The sequence below is a fragment of the Desmodus rotundus genome, chromosome X, assembly GCF_022682495.2.
Source record: "Desmodus rotundus isolate HL8 chromosome X, HLdesRot8A.1, whole genome shotgun sequence".
Lineage (NCBI taxonomy): Eukaryota > Metazoa > Chordata > Mammalia > Chiroptera > Phyllostomidae > Desmodus > Desmodus rotundus.
In genome coordinates this window covers 69,994,917-70,014,548 of record NC_071400.1, presented here as the reverse complement: position 1 = coordinate 70,014,548, position 19,632 = coordinate 69,994,917, and the positions used below count along the sequence as shown (strand labels likewise).

Here is a 19,632-nt window from a genome sequence, read left to right as displayed (position 1 = left end):
ACCCATGGGGGTTGAGGCGGCAGCAAGAGAAACTTCCAGCCTCATGGGAGGGGTCGTTGGGGAGACCCACAGGGGTCTACTGCGTGCACACGCCCACCCACTCGGAAACCAGCACCAGAGGGGCCCAATTTGATTGTGGGTAGTGGAGGGAGTGACTTATATCCGGCGGAGGGTGGAGTGGGCGCAATTTCTCCCTCTCAGCCCCTCCCCCACGTACAGTGTCACAGCTCAGCGACCAGCGTTACCCCGTCCCGGTGAACACCTAACTCTCTGCCCCTTGAAGTAACAGAGGTACCAAGACGAAAAAAATGACCCAAATGACAGAATACTTTAAAACTCCAGAAATATTCAACTAAGAAGCAAACAGATAGCCAACCTATCAGATGCACAGTTCAAAACACTGGTAATCAAGAAGATCACAGAATTGGTTGAATTTGGTCGAAAACTACATTAAAAAATGAAGGCTATGCTAAGAGAGACAAAGGAAAATGTACAGGGAACCAATAGTGAGGCGAAGCATTCTGGGACTCAAATCAATGGAGTGGACCAGAAGGAAGAAAGAAACATCCAACCAGAAAATAATGAAGAAACAAGAATTCGGAAAAATGAGGAGAGGCTTAGGAACCTCCAGGACATCTTGAAACGTTCCAACATCCGAATTATAGGGGTGCCAGAAGGAGAAGAGAAAGAATAAAAAATTGAAAACTTATTTGAACAAATAATGAAGGAGAACTTCCCCAGTCTGGCAAAGGATATAGACTTCCAGGAAGTCCAGGAAGCTCAGAGAGTCCCATAGAAGCTGGACCCAAGGAGGAACACACCAAGGCACATCATAACTACATTAACCAAGATTAAAGAGAAGGAGGGAATCTTAGAAGCAGCAAGAGAAAAGGACACAGTTACCTACAAAGGACTTCCCATAAGACTGTCAGCTGATTTCTCCAAAGAGACCTTACAAGCAAGAAGGGACTGGCAAGAAGTATTCCAAGTCATGAAAGGCAAGGGCCTACATCCAAGATGACTCTATCCAGCAAAGCTATCATTTAGAATGGAAAGGGAGATAAAGTGTTTCTCAGATAAGGTCAAGTTAAAGGAGTTCATCATCACCAAGCCCTTATTATATGAAATTTTAAAGGGACATATCTAAGAAAAAGAAGATAAAAAATATGAACAGTAAGAATGACAGGAAACTCACAGTTATTAACAACTACACCCAAAACAAAAACAAAAGCAAACTAAGGAAACAACTAGAATAGGAACAGAAGCACACAAATGGAGCTCACATGGAGGGTTATCAACAGGGGAGTAGGAGGGAGAGAGAGGGGGAAAGGTACAGAGAATAAGTAGCATAAATGATAGGTGGAAAATAGGCAGGGGGAGGTTAAGAATAGTGTAGGAAATGTAGAAGACAAAGAACTTATAAGTATGACCCATGGACATGAACTATAGGGGGGGAATATGGGAGGGAGGGGGTGGGCAGTATGGAGTGGAGTCAGGGGGGGAAATGGGACAACTGTAATAGCATAATCAATAAATATATTTAAAAAAAACAAACTCAATGCTCAGAAATCAAAGTCATTCTTGTATACCAACAACAGAACTGCAGAAACAGAAATCAGGAAAAAAATAACATTTCATATAGCAACAAGAAAAATAAAGTACCTAGGAGTAAACCTAACCAAGGAGGTAAAAGACCTGTACTCAGAAAACTACACAACACTGAAGAAAGAAATTAAGGAAGACACAAACAAATGGAAGCATGAACCATGCTCATGGATTCGAAGAATTAACACCATCAAAATGGCCATACTACCCAAAGCAATTTATAGATTCAATGCAATCCTTATTAGAGTACCCATGACATATTTCACAGATATAGAACAAACATTTCATAAATTTATATGGAACCATAAACGACCCCAAATACCTGCAGAAATTTTGAGAAAGAAGAGCAAAGAAGGAGGGATCACAATACCTGATATCAAACTGTATTACAAGGCCACGGTAATCAAAACAGCCTGGTACTGGCATAAGTACAGGCACATAGACCAATGGAACAGAACAGAGAGCCCAGAAATAAACTCAAGACTTTATGGTTAATTAATATTTGACAAAGGAGGCAGGAGCATAAAATGGAGCAAAAACAGCCTCTTCAACAGATGGTGTTGGGAGATCTGGACAGCTACGTGCAAAAAAATGAAACTCGATCACCAACTTACACCATACACAAAAAATAAACTCAAGATGAATAAAAGACTTAAATATAAGTCGTAACACCATAAAAGTCCTAGAGGAAAACATTGGCATGAAAATCTCAAACATTCCACGCAGCAACATCCTCACAGACATGTCCCTTAAAGCAAGGGACATAAAGGAAAGAATAAACAAATGGGACCTCATCAAAATGAAAAGCTTCTGCATGGCTAAAGAAAACAGCATTAAAATGAAAAGACATCCAACAGTATGGGAAAACATATTTGCCAATGATACCTCAGACAAGGGCCTCATCTCCAAAGTATATAAAGAACTCACATGACTCCACTCCAGTAAGACAAAAAGCCCAATTAAAAAATGGGCAAAGGACTTGAACAGACACTTCTCCAAGGAAGACATACAGAGGGCCCAGAGACATACGAAAAGATGCTCAGCATCACTAGCCATCAGAGAGATGCAAATGAAAACCACAATGAGGTACCATCTCACACCTGTCAGAGTGGCCAACATAAAAAAATCCACAAACAAATGTTGGAGAGGATGCGGAGAAAAGCAACCCTAGTGCACTGTTGGTGGGAATGCAGACTGGTGAGGCCACTGTGGAAAATAGTATGGAATTTCCTCAGAAAACTCAAAATGGAACTGCCCTTTGACCCAGCAATTCCGCTGCTGGGATTATACCCTAAGAACCCTGAAACACCAATCCAAAAGAACCTGTGCACCCCAATGTTCATAGCAGCACAATTTACAATTGCCAAGTACTGGACCAAAGCTAAGTGCCCATCAGCAAAGGAGTGGATCCAAAAACTATGGTATATTTACACAATGGAATTCTATGCAGCAGAGAGAAAGAAGGAGCTTATACCCTTTGCAACAGCATGGATGGAACTGGAGAGTATTATGCTAAGTGAAATAAGCCAGACAGTGAGGGACAAATACCATATGATCTCACCTTTAACTGGAACATAATAAATAGAAGAAAAAAGGAAACAAAATATAACCAGAGACATTGAAGTTAAGAACAATCTAACAATGGTCAGGGGGGAGTGGGTAGGGGACAGTGAGGAGAGGGGATTACAGGAACTACTATAAAGGACACATGGACAAAATGAAGGGGGGTGGTGGAGGTGGGGTAGGGAGGGGGATTCAGCTGGGGTGGGGTGGAGGGATGGGGAGAAAAGGCACACAATTGTAATTGAATAACAAAAAAAAATTAAATTAGAAAAAAAAAACCTAAGAGTAACCAGAAACTATTTTATAGATGTAAAGATTTTGTTGACTTTTTTCAAAACATTGACTCTTTTCAACCCTTGGAAGAGAATTAGAAAGTGAATCTGTTCCTTTATATTATTTTTATTAATAAAAAACTAGCTTTTCCCTTCATCACACATGCTAAAAATGTTGAATAAATATTTCAAGAATATTAGTGTGAAATAACATGAAATTTTTATCCTGTTGTCCCCACCAACTATCTCTAAGGAAAAGTGTTTAGATTGGTTGAAGGCAAGAACATGTTAGACAACAAGATAGTTCAGGCCATGGTGATAGTACTGTTTGCTTAGGGCTGGGATGGGGTTGTGGAAAGTAAAATTGCCAAGGCATGTTGAGGCCAGATGGTAGGGAACCAGCTGAATGCCTAGCAAAATGCCCTTCTTTAGGTAAGCACATTTTTGACCCAGAGATGAAATAAAATATGAAAGGGCCATATTGAAGTACTTGGTTATTGGCACTTGACTACATTTACTATGGGCCATTCACCCACTTAACAGCTCCTCAGGGAATTCTAAGGATAGTCCAATAGGGAGGGGTGTCCACGTTCAAGGTAAATGCATAGCAGGTTGTTTAGACAGACAGGGTAATCCCAACAACCTTGGGACAAGACTAAATATGAGATTGCTCAGTGAGTCCAAAAGACTCAGAGAGTAACTCGTCCTCAGAGGATCAAAATGCCCAGCATGTCTCCCAAAATCTCAGGGGAGCATTCATATTTTCCTCATTAACTTATTCATGACATAAAGTATTGTTTCTTGCTGAGGATGATGGAAAATAGTTCACTGAAGTCTTTAGTTGGAAAAAAAGTTTAGAGGTTTTTTTTTCTCTTTGTGACCCCAGGCCAAAGAAAAAGTTTGTCACTCTGAATATTTAAGAGAGGGGTAAGCCAGAAGAACAGACACAGCCAAATCTCTGACTCATTACTGAGCAGCAGAAGCAGCATGCTCAATTAGTAGGCAATTTAATTTACCCAACCGCCAGGTTTGGAGGTGGTAGGGTCACTGGAGGTGGGGAGAGAAGTGAGGTACAAATTAGAATGTTCAAAGTTATAAATTTACCCAAGAGAGTGAGAAAGCAGGTGACCCCTCTGAGTGCAGCCAGGTCTACATGGCTGTCAGTCACTTCTGAGCTCCAGTAGTTCAACCCTGCTATCTATATAGCTAAAATGAGTAATATCAATGTGAGAAGCCTCAGATCATAAAACCAAAAGAGAATAAATCAGCTAAGATTGTGAAGATGTGGAAGAGGTGGATATTTAAAGCTGAGACTCCACTAGGCTGGGAAATGCTCCTTTTATTCTGAAGACACTGGTTTCTTCCTTTCATGGTTAGTGTGGCTGCAGTGCTGCCCAATATGAACACTAGGCCTAAACTGATTTTTTTTTCCTGCTCCTGGTAAGAGAGAGCTATTGGTGATGAATAATAGCATCCCTATGGAAATTACTTTAATCTTTGTGGTTTTAACACACTTATGCTCTCTTCACTCTTGCATGCTCATTCATTATTTTCTTCATTTATTCCTTCATTCAGCTATGATTGTTTACATACCTGCTATGTGCCAAGTGCTGTGAGAAGCATTGCAAAATACAGTTCTGGCCAAAAACCAAGCCTGCCCCTAATAGGATTTCAGTAGAGAAACTCCAAGAATAGTCTGAAAATGTTGGCTTCTGGATTAATGCAGAATAGCTCATGCAAAAATCTACTCTATACTACAGGGTGGTATAATTCCCCCATTGAGCAAAGTAAATCTATATTCTGGCTTGTACTATACAAGACGTCCCTGACTGCCTCATGGTATGAGAGGGGAAGGGGTTTGGTAGAAATCAGTCAAGAATTTTCTTCTCCCGATCATCCTGTATGAGTGATAGAATGTATGCTACTCTACAGGGATTCCCAGAGTCAAACCTGGGTTAACATATGTGAAGTTTCACTTTCTCTTCTGAATAAACTTGAGCATTATACACTCTCAGCCCCAGTTTCATACTCACTTTCAAAGCTTCCTTATCCTATATTGGCAGCTCTGTAACAAGTAAACATTGGTTCTTCCAAAGTGGATATTGTGATTGCTAAGGGTGATGGTCTCATTTTCATACCTGAAATATAAAAATGCGATACGTGCTACAACATTCCTGAATAGGAATGAATCTCCCAAGAAAATTGACCTGGTTTTATCTTAATGTGACAAGATTCTTTTCTTAATTTAATCTTTATTGTATTTTTCCCCACTATCATTTAGTCCCCTTATACCCCCTCCAGCAGTCACCACTGTTGTCCATATCCGTGAGTTCTTTTCCTTTTGGCACAATACCTGTACTTCCTCACCCCCCTTACTTGTCATCCTGCTCTCTATCTATGATTCTGTCCCCATTTTCCTTGTCACTTCAGTTTGTTCATTAGGTTCCATATATGGAGACTTACGACCAAAGTGGAGGCAAAGGCTGATATGCTTTGCTGCCTTGCACAACCAAAAGAAGGACAACAACCAATTTAAAAATGAAAAAACAACAAGAACTTCCAGAAAACTGAACTGTATGGAAGTCCAACAACCAAGGAGTTACAGAACAAACATTCATCCAGACTGGTAGAAGAGGCAGAGATGGGCAACCAGGCTGAGGAGGACTCAACACAAGGCAGTGGCTGGTGGATCGAGTGGTCCCATATTTGCATGTGGATAAACTGGGAGGAACAACTGGGGAGCGAGATACACCATGTATCCCAAGGTTCCAGCATGGGGAACTAAAGCCTCAAAACTTCTGGCTGTAAAAACCTGTGGGAGTTGCAGCAGTGGGAGAAACTCCCAGCCTCACAGCAGAGTTCATTGGAGGGACCCATGGGGCTCTAGAACATACACAAACCCACCCACCTGGAATCACCACTAGAAGGGTCCAACTCATTTGTGGATACTGGAGGAAGTAACTGAAAGTGGGGTGAGAGCCAAGCAAGCAGCATTGTTCCCTCTCTGACCCCTCTTTCACATCACCCCCACAACTCAGTGAAGTGTGTTGCCCACCCTGGCAAATACCCAAGGTTCCACCCTTTATAATGTAACAGGTATACTGAGGCAAAGAAATATGGTCCAAATGAAAGAACAGACCAAAACTCCATAAGAAGAACTAAGTAACAAGGAGATAGCCAACCTATCAGATGCACAGTTCAAAAAACTGGTAATCAGGATGCTCACAGAAATGATTGAGAACAAGTGCAAAATAAAGGAAGAAGTGAAGGCTATACAAAGCGAAATAAAGAAAAATATACAGGGAACCAACAGTGAAGGGAAGGAAATCAGGACTCAGATTAATAATTTGGAACAGAAGGAAAAAATAAACATTCAACTGGAACAGAATGAAGAAATACAAATCAAAAAAATGAGGAGAGGCTTAGGAAACTCTAGGACAACTTTGAACATCCCAACATCCGAATCACAGAGGTGCCAGAAGGAGAAGAAGAAGAGCAAGAAATTGAGAACTTATTTGAAAAAAATAATGAAGGGAAACTTCCCCAATCTGGCAAAGGAAATAGACTTCCAGGAAGTCCAGGAAGCCCAGGGAGTTGGATCCAAGGAGGAACACACCAAGGCACATCATAATTAAAATGCCAAAGATTAAAAGATAGGGAGAGAATCTTAAAGGCAGCAAGAGAAAAGGAGAGACTTACTTACAAAGGAGTGCCCATAAGACTATCAGGTAAGTTCTCAAAAGAAACCTTGCAGGCAAGAAGGGGCTGGAAAGAAGTATTCCAAGTCATGAAAGGCAAGGACCTACATCCAAGATGACTCTATCCAGCAAAGCTATCATTTAGAATGGAATGGCAGATAAAGTGCTTCCCGGATAAGGTCAAGCTAAAGGAGTTCATCATCACCAAGCTCATATTATATGAAATGTTAAAAGGAATTATCTAAGAAAAAGAAGATGATTAAAACTATGAACAGTAAAATGACAACAAATTCACAACTATCAACAACTGAACCTATAAAACAAAAACAAAAACAAACTAAGCAAACAATTAGAACAAAATTACAGAAATGGAGCTCACATGGAGGGTTATCAGTGGGCAGGGGGAGGAGGGAAAATGTGGGGGAAAGGTACAGGGAATAAGAAGTGTAATTGGTAGGTGCAAAATAGACAGGGGGAGGTTAAAAATATTATAGGAAATGGAGAAGACAGAGAACTTACATGTATGGCTCATGGACATGAACTAAGAGGGTGGGTAATGCTGGAGGGAGATCTGGTGCAGTACAGAGGGGGTAAAGGGGAGAAAATGGGACAACTGTAATAGCATAATCAATAAAATATACTTTAAAAAAGGATTCCACATATGAGTGAAATCATATGGTGTTTGTCTTTCTCTGACTAGCTTATTTCTCTTAGCATAATGTTCTCCAGAGCCATATATACTGTCAAAAAAAGTAAAATTTTCTTTTTTTGTGGCTCAGTAGTATTCCATTGTGTAAATGTCCCATAGTTGTTTTACCCACTCATCTACCAATGGGCACTTAGGCTGCTTCCATATAATGGTGATTTGAAATAATGCTGCAATGAACGTAGGGGTGCTTATGTTCTTTCCAATTAGTGTTTTGGGTTCCTTTAGATATATTCCCAGAAGTGGGATCACTGGGTCAAAAGGCAGATCCATTTTTAATTTTTGAGGTATCTCCATACTGCTTTCCACAGAGGCTGCACAAATCTACATTCCCACCAACAGTTCAAACAACCCCCTTTCTCCAGATCCTTGCCAGCACTTGTTTGTTGATTTATTGATGATAGTCATTCTGACAGGTGTGAGATGTTATCTCATTGTGGGTTTAATTTGCATTTCTTTGATGATTAGTGATGTTGAGCATCTTTTCATATGTCTATCAGCCATCTGTATGTCCTCTTTGGAGAAAAGTCTATTCAAGTCCTTTACTTATTTTTAAATTGAGTTGTGTATTTTGGTGTTGAGTTTTATACTTTCTTTATAACGTTTGGATATTAACCATTTATCAGATGTATCAGCAAATATGCTCTCCCAATTTTGAGTTGTCTTTTATTTTGTTGATGATTTCCTTTGCTGTGCAAAAGCTTTTTAGTTTGATATAGTCCCATTTTTAAATTTTTCTTTTGTTTCTCTTGTCCGGGAGATATATCTGATAAAATATTGCTATGAGCATTCTCTGAGATTTGCAGCCTATGTTTTCTTCTATGATTTTTATGGTTTGGGGTCTAAGCTTTAAGTCCTCGATCCATTTTGAATTTATTCTTGTGTGTGGTATAATAAAGTCATCTAGGTTCATTTTTCTGTACTTATCTGTCCAATTTTCCAAACACCATTTATTGAATAAACTATCTTTAGCCCATTGTATGTGCTTGCTTCCTATGTTGAATATTAATTGACTATAAAGGTGTGGGTTTATTTTGGGGCTCTCTATTCCGTTCCATTGATTGATGTGTCTGTTTTTATCCCAGTAACATGCTGTTTTGATTACTGTGGCCATAGAGTATAGTTTCATATTAGGTAGAGTGATCCCTCCAACTTGTTCTTCTTTCTCAGGATGACTGTTGCTATGCGGGGCCTTCTGTGGTTCCATATAAATCTTAATTCTTAAAATATTAATTTATATCCTCCTTCTCTGTGTGACTTTTTCCCTTTTCCTTTTTCTCTTTCCAGGTGATTTTACAACACTCTGAGCTTCCTCACCTCAGAGAAAGCTGGCAGTGGGAAAACTGAGGTTGATTATTTGGGGTGCCATTGGGGCCACAGAAAAAGAAGAGTGAGTCACCTTAAAGGAGATACAACCCAGAAGGGGCCACATTTTGTGGATTCTGATCATAGAGATCTGCAGATCTGTGAACCTCAGAGGAGAAGGGCTGTGAGGTGCTCATAGAAAGGCTTCACTGGCCACAGATGTTCCCATTCTAGGGCAGATTGCTATGGTTAAACATGCCTTGGGAGTGGGAGTAGCATATGGGCTGGGAGGAACAGCTTCTCAGCAGTGACAAGTATGACAGTTAACCTAAACACTTAAAGATGTGTGTATCTATGTGTGTGTGTGCCTTCTCACCTGTACACCACAGGACCTAGGCATCACCCTAGGAGTACAGGTAGCTTCTGAAGGTTTGAATTTCTTATTAATCCAGCCTGATGGGATCATAGTACAAACTATATTGATTTAAGTAAAATTAAGAATTGCATAACCAAGATGGCAGCGTAGGTAGACACACTGTGCCTCCTCGCACAACCAGAACTGACAGAAAATTGAACGGCCAGGAAGTCCGACACCAAGGAAATAAAAAATAAACATTCATCCAGACCGGTAGGAGGGGCAGAGACGGGCAGCAGGGGCGGAGAGGACTCGCATTGCCGTGGTGGGACCGAGACTGGCGGAGTGTGGGACGAACAGCGCAGGCAGTCCGACCACTAGCAGACCCTGCGGCCCCACATTCGTGCAGATAAACCGAGAGGGCCAGACTCAGAGTGGCGGAGAACGAGGCAGGCAGAGCGGCGGGTAGCATCCCGCGGCCCCACATTCGCTCACAGATAAACCGGACAAGTGGCGGGAAGCAAAGCAGACCACGCAACCCAGGGCTCCAGCGCGGGGAAATAAAGCCTCAAACCTCTGTTTGAAAATGCCCGTGGGGGTTGGAGCAGCAGCAGGAGAGACTCCCTGCCTCACAGGAGAGGTCGTTGGAGAGACCCACAGGGGCCTGGGGCGTGCACAGGCCCACCCACTCGGGAACCAGCACCAGAGGGGTCCAATTTGATTGTGGGTAGCAGAGTGAAAGATTGGAGTCCGGTGGAGAGTGGAGCGGGCGCCATTGCTCCCTCTCGGTCCCTCCCCCACATACAGCATCACGGTGCACCGACCAGTGTTACCCCGCCCCGGTGAACACCTAAGGCTCCGCCCCTTTAAGTAACAGACGCGCCAAGAAAAAAAAAAAAAAAAGGCCCAAATGACAGAACACTTCAAAGCTCCAGAAAAAATACAACTAAGCGAGGAAAAGATAGCCAACCTATCGGATGCACACTTCAAAACACTGGTTATCAAGACGCTCACAGAATTGGTTGAATCTGTTTGAAAACCAGATGAAAAAATGAAGCCTATGCTAAGACAAACAAAGGAAAATGTACAGGGAACCAATAGTGATGCGAAGGAAACTGGGACTCAAATCAATGGTGCGGACCAGAAGGAAGAAAGAAACATCCAACCAGAAAAGAATGAAAAAACAAGAATTCGGAAAAATGAGGAGAGGCTTAGGAACCTCCAGGACATCTTGAAACGTTCCAACATCCGAATTATAGAGGTGCCAGAAGGAGAAGAGGAAGAACAAAACATTGAAAACTTATTTGAACAAATAATGAAGGAGAACTTCCCCAGTCTGGCAAAGGAAATAGACTTCCAGGAAGTCCAGGAAGCTCAGAGAGTCCCAAAGAAGCTGGACCCAAGGACGAACACACCAAGGCACATCATAACTACATTACCCAAGATGAAACAGAAGGAGAGAATCTTAGAAGCAGCAAGAGAAAAGGACACAGTTACCTACAAAGGACTTCCCATAAGACTGTCAGCTGATTTCTCCAAAGAGACCTTACAGGCAAGAAGGGGCTGGCAAGAAATATTCCAAGTCATGAAAGGCAAGGGCCTACATCCAAGATTACTGTACCCAGCAAAGGTATCATTTAGAATGGAAGGGAAGATAAAGTGCTACTCAGATAAGGTAAAGTTAAAGTTCATCATCACCAAGCCCTTATTATATGAAATGTTAAAGGGACTTACCTAAGAAAAAGAAGATCAAAAATAGGAACAGTAAAAATGACAGCAAACTCACAGTTATTAACGACCACACCTAAAACAAAAACAAGAGCAGACTAGGCAAACAACTAGAACAGGAACAGAACCATAGAGATGGAGATCACATGGAGGGTTGTCAATAGGGGAGTGGGAGGGGGAGGGGGGGAAAGGTACAGAGAATAAGTAACATAGATGATAGGTGGAAAATAGACAGGGGGAGAGTAAGAATAGTGTAGGAAATGTAGAAGCCACAGAACTTATAAGTATGACCCATGGACATGAACTCTAGGGGGGGAATATGGGAGGGAGGGGGTGGGCAGGATGGAGTGGAGTGAGGGGGTGGAGAAATGGGACAACTGTAATAGCATAATCAATAAATATATTTTAAAAAAAGAATTGCAATATTTCTACATCCTGAGAATATCTACTGAGTCATACCTTCTACTCTACCCAGATTCTTCTCTCCTTAGCTGTTTTTGGCCAGGGTGGGGATATCAAGTCTGGCATGTAGACCTATCTTAGCGTAAAGTATGTTCCTACGAGGCGGAAATCCTTACCTGAATAAAAGCTTTTCTTGAGTAGAACTCTCCAGAATGTACATGTATATTCTATGCTCCTACTTGTACATTTTATTTTATTCTTTTTCTCTCTCCCTCATCTCCATCTTTCCTCCTTCTCTCCCTTTCCCCCTTCCTCTTTCCCTGACTTTGGCTTCAGGGTTTATGTTTTTTACTATACTCTCTGTTGTCACTTTGCAAATACCAAGAAGGATGGTCAAGTCTGGACTATTGTGGAAATATTTCCAAGAATCAAAGTGCAGAAGAGTGTGTATGTAATGATTCTTTTTGTGTAAATAAAAGCAATAATTTGGATAAGTAAATTGATTGATTTCTTGATATATACCTAAATAATTTTGGGGAGTGGAGGAGAGAGAAAAATGTATTAACAGTTGTTCCCTTTGGGGAAAGACTCAAGGTGTAAGGAGAGAAATGTTCACCTTTAATTTTGTTCATTTCTGTAATGTTTGAATTTCATAACCATGTAAATGCTTTACTTTTAAAAAATACAAAGATCATATAAAAAGTGAGATTTATATAAGGCTTTTCTTACTTTCTTCTCTAAACATCTTTTTGTACAAACAACTGATAATTATGAATTACCAAAAATAATATGGCACTATGCTTGTCAAATAATTCTAACATTATGATTTCACTCTCTATAGGTCAGAAGAATTCTAAGGTGATACTGGCTCTGGCAGGGGGTAAGGTTCTAGTTTGCCCTGGTAAAGAGGCATATGTAACAGATAGAAAAGACACCCTGTTGATTACCTCTGCTTCCCCTATACCCAAACCCTCAAATGCCCTTTGAAGAATCTAGAAACTGCTATGCAGACTCAACTTCCATGTAAGCATAAAGCTGACACTACCAAAAACATTTTTTAATTGGAAAGGAAAACAACAATACTGACTTGGAAGCTGGATCAAGGTTATAATTGGTGTTTTATTATAAATTGATGTGAAATTTTGATGATATTTCACCAAGAACCCAGGAATACTCAAATCCTGTTTATAATAACTGCCCTGGCTCCCAGAAGGACTCCTCAGCTCCAGAAGCAGTATTTGCAGTTAGGGGAATGCAGCAAGCCTGGTAGCTGAAGCTTCAGGCCCACACCCCCAAGGCAGAGACAATCGTAAGATGGGCTACATGGCAGCATTCAGCAAAGATGTATTTGTCCAGGGGACAAAGGAAACAGCCCTTCCTGGTTTGGCCCAGACTGTCCTGGTGCCCTGAAAACCCCTCAGTTCCAGGTAAACAGGGATGCTTGTTCACCTTACCAATGGGTGTCTTCACAGAATTCTTGTTCTGTAAGGGGACCTTGGTGACTAATTCAATTTTCTGTGTCTGCCTGAAATTTAAGTAACAAGTTATTATTGGCTTTAATTTGCTTTATATGTAAAAGAGAGAGAGAGAGAGAGAGAGAGAGAGAGAGAGAGAATGAGAGAGTGAGAGAAAGATATTTAAAATGAGGAAAAAAATTACTTTTTCACCCAACAACAACTTATTGAACACCTACAGCATTCTAGGAACTATGCTTAACAAAGGTTTGGTGCTATCTACAGAAAGAAATCACTGGAATTTCCATAATATTTTTAAAAGTAGGAAATTAAATAGGCTTTGATGATATTTAGTATGCTGCTTGAATTGGCATCCTCCCAGAGGTCATGAGAGACACAGAGTAGGCACATTATTCTGAGGGAAAGGAAGGAGCTTCAATGGGGACAGAAAGCAGATTAGTGGTTGCCAGGGGCTAGGGATACTGTAGAGTGGAAAGTGACTATTTAGTAGTTACAAAGTTTCTTTTGCAGTGATGAAAATGTTCTGGAATTAGACAGTGGTGATGGTTTTACAGCATTGTGAAAATGCTGAAAATCACTGATATCTGCTTTAAAATGTTTAAAATAATAAGTTTATGTTATGTGTATTTTATCTCAATTAAAAGAAAAATTTTAAATAAAATGGGACCAAGGCATCCTCACTTGTTGACTCGCCACCTGTGCATTATGAGAGATAGAAATTTGAATGCTCAGGTAGGGGGACTTACAGATTATATTATCTTAAATACCAGAATCTATATAAAACTTACTGATGGGTTAGTCAAGAATCATGAAAATCATTTCACCATACAGGGAAGATCTGTGAGGAAGAAATTTTAAAAATATTAAGCTTATCAATGACTTGTTTTTTTCTTTTTCTTTATTTTTTGAAGGAAAAAAACTAATATATTTCTTAAGGAGTTTCATGAAAATTCTTTGAAAACATATACACATAAAAGTCCTCACAACGGTTGTATTCTGAATACCTTAAGGAATTTACAGAAGGGTACAAACTACATGTATACAAGGTCTGTCTGGAAAAAACCCAGACAAATACAATGAAACAGTTTGCATGACATTGACATAACCTGGCAGCCAAGGAGAGTGGACTGGAATGTGCCTGCATGAACAATGATGACTTCATTGTACCAGTTACTGGGGGTGGAAGACACCATTGAGTGAGCATGTGTGCTGTGTGGCCATCACATTCAAAATGACTGAGCAAGAAGAGCAATGGATCTGTATCAAATTTTCCATTAAGCTTGAACATTCCTCCACAGGATGGCACAGAAGGCTTTTGGATACGATGCTATATGAGTGCAGCGCAAATGAAAGTGTGGCACAAATGCTTCAAAGATGGTCAAGAATCTGTTGAAAGTGATCCACATTCTGGAAGGCCTGCAACAAGCAGAACATCTGAGAATGTAGAACGTGTACAGTCTGCAATCAACAAAGATCAGCAGCTAACAGTGCAAGCATTAGAAGCTAATCTGGGGATTCCAAAAACCACTGTGTCCGAGGTTTTGACACAGGATCTTGGCATAAAATGTGTCATGGCAAAATTCGTTCCATGGCTTCTGCTACCAGAGCAGAATAAACATTGTGTTGCAGTTGCTAATGACTTGATTCATACCTCTACCAATCAACTTGATTCCCTCAACATTATAACCAGAGATTAATCATGGATGCTTACTTTGAAGTAGACTGAGGCATCATTGTCCTACGTACAATGTTTTTGTATCTTGTATCTTCTTCAATAAACGTCTCTATTTTTCATAGTGCATGAATGGATACTTTCTGGACAGGTTGTGCTTCCATGAGAATTTGACACCTGAGTAGTTAGAAAGAGCCTGAAGAGCATCTACTTCGGGGCAGGAGTTGGATTCAAATTTGAAATAAAGTAATATTAATAAAAACAAGAAATAAAGAAATGATATTTGAGCACTTGTAATGTGCAAAGCACTATGATTGGCTTTTTATGTCCCGTCTTTCTATTCAAAGTGCTCATTCTTTGTTTCTGTCACCAATAGAGCTCTCTATGATAAATATAGATGTAACGTGACCCCCGTCTCACACGAGGTCATGGCAAAACACACAGCTACCAAGTAAAATTTAAGAGATCAAAGTCATGAACAAATAAAACAAACATCCATAAATCCGATACTTAAGTTATGCCTAAAATATCTCCAATGTGCCATTATCACACAGCTGGGTGGCAAGCATCAGCATATGATACCAGTTCTTATGTAATCACTGAGCCCAGCAGAATACTCAGTGGAGATGTACTCATTAGAAAAATGAGTACAGATCTCTGTACTCATTTTTGTGCACAGATCTCTGCTCATTCTAATATCTTCAGATATATAAATTAGATTTCCTTCACAAGGTAACAAGTTGTTTGTCCACATTGCTCTTCATGGTTAAAATTTAGTATACAATTCATTAAATGTGTGTATATCTTTTGTTTTAGTACTCTATAAAATAAACATAGAAATAAAAATAATTTTGATCACAAAAAAGAAAAAAGGAGAACAAATTTAAATAATAAATAAAAATGGTAGAAGAGAAACAGAACAGTTATTACAAAAAAGCAAGTGAACTAAACATGCCAGTTAAAAAACAAATGTTGACAGATATATGCAATTTATAAAGAAATGCCTAAACATATTGGATACAAAGTTTGGAGGTAAAAGAATGTATAAAACTTGTCACAAAGATAGTAGCCCTGGCTGGTGTAGCTCAGTGGATTGTACACTGGCCTACGAACAAACAGTCACCGGTTGACTCTCAGTCAGGGCACTTGCTGGGGCTGTGGGCCAGTCCCCAGCAGGGGGCACGTGAGAGGCAACCGTACAATGATGTTTCTCTCCCTCTCTTTCTCCCTCCCTTCCCCTCTCTCTAAAAATAAATAAATAAAAATATTTTTAAAAGATACTAACTAAAAACAAATTGGTGAATTTGTATTACCAGAGATATTAAGACAAAAACATAAATACTCTAACTGCATAGTGAGAAAATGTTCAGGTTATTAAACACCTAATAAGAACTTCAAAATATGTGAGGTCAAATTTGATACGACAGTAGGAAGATATTGTTAAATTCACCATATAATGGGAGGTTTCAATTCACTTCTCCTAACTACTGAAGGCTAAACAGACAAAATTGAGCAAGTAACTAGAAGATCTAAACCACAAAAACATTAAGTTTGATCTAGTAGACTTTTAGAAGTTCTGCTTCTCACAAGTATGAAATACTTATATTTTCCTAGCAAACATAAATCATATATAAAAATGTTCATATACTCAGCCATAAAGAAAGCCGCCCAAATTCCAAGACTGATATTATACTTATCATAAGGTAGAAAGAAGTTAATTTAAAAAAACATAAATTTAAAATTCTCCAATACCTGTAAATACAAAATAACACCGTTGCATAACACATAAGTTAAAGAGGAAATCATAATGAATATTTTAAAATACTTAGAACCAACTTATACTAAAAATATGTTAATTTGTGCTGTTATTTTTTAAGAACAGTGTAATGGTTAATTTTATGTCAATTTAGCTGTGCTAAGGGTCACCCAGAGAGCTGGTAAAACATTATTTCTGGGTGTGTCTGACAGGATGTTTCCAGGAGAGATTAGCATTTGAATTGGTAGGCTAGGTGAGGATGGTGTGCCCTCACTAATGTAGATGAGGGTTATCCAAGCCATTCAGGCTCTGAATAAAACTAAAACACACAGAGGAAGGGCAAATTCTTCCTTTTTGTACTTTTTGGAGTTTTTTGAAAGAGAGAGATCTAGAAAGGGACAGAGAGAAAACAAAACAAAACAAAACGTAGATCAGTTGCTTCCATAGGTGCCCTGGCCAGGAATCCAACCCGCAGCCACTTGGTGTACTGGACCACACTCCAAACAACTAAGCCACCCAGCCAGGGCTCTTCCTTTTTTCTTGAACTGAGATGTCCCTCTTCTCCTGCCCTTGGACATCAGAGCTCCTGCTTCCCAGATCCTCAGATTCAAGGACGTAAACCAGTGCCCCTATACAGACCCCAACCCCATGTTTTTCCTGGTTCTCTAGCTTGCATACAGCAGATCATGGACCTTCTTGGCCTCCACGAAAGTGTGAGCCAATTCCTATATCAAATTTCCCCTTCTCTATCTCTATCTCTACATCTATCTCTATCCCTGTCTATCATCTCTATCTCTATCTATGGCTATCTATCTATATATACTATTAGTTCTGATTATCTGGACAACCCAGACAAACAGAAACAGTTTTATATTTACAGACATAATGGGAATATTGTACAGAGAATTCCCAATATACCCCACACCATTTTCTGTTATTAGTGACTTCTTTTCTTCACATTTTTTTATTGTTGCTCAAGTACAGTTGTCTCCATTTCCCCCTCACCACTTCCCCACACCCCAGCCATCCTCACATCCCACCCTAGATCCTACCTGCCTTTGGCTTTGTCCATGAGTCCTTTATAGATGTTCCTGACAACCCTTCCCCCTTTTGCCCCCATTATCCCCTCCAACCACCCCTCTGGTTACTGTGAGTTAATTTCAATGTCTCTGGTTATATTTAACTTGCTTGTTTTGTTGATTAGGTTCCACTTATAGGTGAGATCATATGGTATTTGTCTTTCACCACCTGGCTTATTTCATACAGCATACTATTCTCCAGTCCATCCATGCTATCCCAAAAGGTCGGAGTTCCTTTTTTCTTTCTGCTGCAGAATATTCCATTGTGTAATGTACCACAGTTTTTTGATCCACTCATTTACTGATGGGCACTTAGGTTGCTTCCAGCATTTGGCTATTGTAAATTGGGCTGCTATGAACATTGGGGTGCACAGGTTCTTTTGGATTGGTGTTTCAGGGCTTGTAGGGTATAGTCCTAACAGTGGAATTGCTGGGTCAAAAGGCAGTTCCACTTTTCGTTTTCTGAGGAAATTTCATACTGTTTTCCACAGTGGCTGCACCAATCTGCATTCCCACCAAGAGTGCACTAGGGTTCCCTTTTCTGCACAACCTCTCCAGCATTTGCTATTTGTTGATTTGGTTATGATGGCCATTCTGACTGGTGTAAAGTGGTATCTCATTGTGCTTTTAATTTGCATCTCTCTGATAGCTAGTAATGCTGAGCATCCTTTCATGTATCTGTGGGTCCTCTGTATGTCCTCCTTGGAGAAGTGTCTGTTCAGGTCCTTTGCCCATTTTTTAAGTGGGTTGTTTGTCTTCCTGCAGTGGAGTTGTGCGAGTTCTTTATATATTTTGGAGATAAAACCCTTGTCTGAGGTATCATTGACAAATATATTTTCCCATACAGTTGGATCCCTTTTCATTTTGTTGATGTTTTCTTTCACCATGCAAAAACTTTTTATTTTGATGAAGTCTCATTTGAAGACAAAAATCACATCATCATATCAATGGATGTGGAAAAAGCATTTGATAAGGTACACCACCCCTTTTTGATAAAAACACTCAGCAAAGTGGGAGGAGCATACATCAATATAACAAAGGCCATGTATGACAAATACAGCCAACATCATACTCAATGGGCAAAAACCAAAATCTTTCACCCTAAGATCAAGAACAAGACAAGGATGTCCACATTCACCACTTATATTCAACATAGTATTGGAAGTCTTAGCCACAGCAATCAAACAAGAAAAAGAAATAAAAAGCATACAAATTGGAGAGGAGGAAACAAAACTGTCATTGTTTGCAGAAGATATGGTAATGTATATAGAAAACCCCATAGACTCCACCAAATAAACTTCTGTATCTAATGAGTGAATTTGGTCAAACGTCAGAATACAAAGTCAATATTCTGTGATCAGAAATCACAGGCATTCATGTACAACAACAATGAAATAACAGATACAGAAATCAGGAAAAAATCCCATTTACTATAGCAACAAGAACAATAAAGCTAGAAATAAACCTAACCAAGGAGGTAAAAGACCTGTACTCAGAAAACAGCAAAATTGAACACCCATTCATAATTTAAAACTCCCAGAAAACTAGGAATAGAGGGAAATTTCCTCAACTTTGGTAAATAACATCTACCCAAAAAATCTACAGTTAACATGATGCTTAATGGTGAGAATCTTGAAGCTTTCCCACTAAGATCAGGAACAAGGTGAGGCTGTCCCTTTTTGCTATTCCTTTTCAACATTGTACTAAAAGTCCTAGCTAATGTAATAAGAAAAGAAAAGGAAGTAAACGGCAACCAGATTGGGGTGGAAGATATAAAACTGTGTTTGTGGGTGACAATTGTCTACATAGAAAATCTAAAAGAATCAACAACAACAATAACAACAACAAAACTCTGGAACCAATAAGTGATTTTTAGCAAGGTTACAAAACACAAGGTTAGTATACAAAAATTGATCACTTTCATGAATGCCAGCAATGAAAAAATCGAATTTGAAATTAAAAAGACAATACCACTTATATTAGCACCTGCAGAAAAATGAAATACTTAGGTATAAA

The 19,632-nt window shown here is 39.7% G+C and overlaps 1 protein-coding gene across 5 annotated transcripts in view; it reads right to left on the bottom strand.

Moving 5' to 3' along the window:
* EFHC2 (EF-hand domain containing 2) overlaps window positions 1–19,632 on the bottom strand; it is a 328,021-nt gene that overhangs the window by 13,976 nt on the left and 294,413 nt on the right. For 2 of the 5 annotated variants that reach the window (XM_053917522.1, XM_053917523.1), the window contains one exon: window positions 14,856–14,958. The exons of 1 other annotated variant lie outside the window; for it this stretch is intronic. In XM_053917522.1, coding sequence (XP_053773497.1) covers window positions 14,881–14,958 — 78 coding nt within the window. In that variant the 3' untranslated portion in view covers window positions 14,856–14,880. Of the gene's footprint in view, window positions 1–13,098; window positions 13,160–13,897; window positions 13,948–14,820; window positions 14,959–19,632 lie in introns of those variants that run through there. 2 more of the 5 variants (XR_008426008.1, XR_008426009.1) reach the window with 2 other exon arrangements.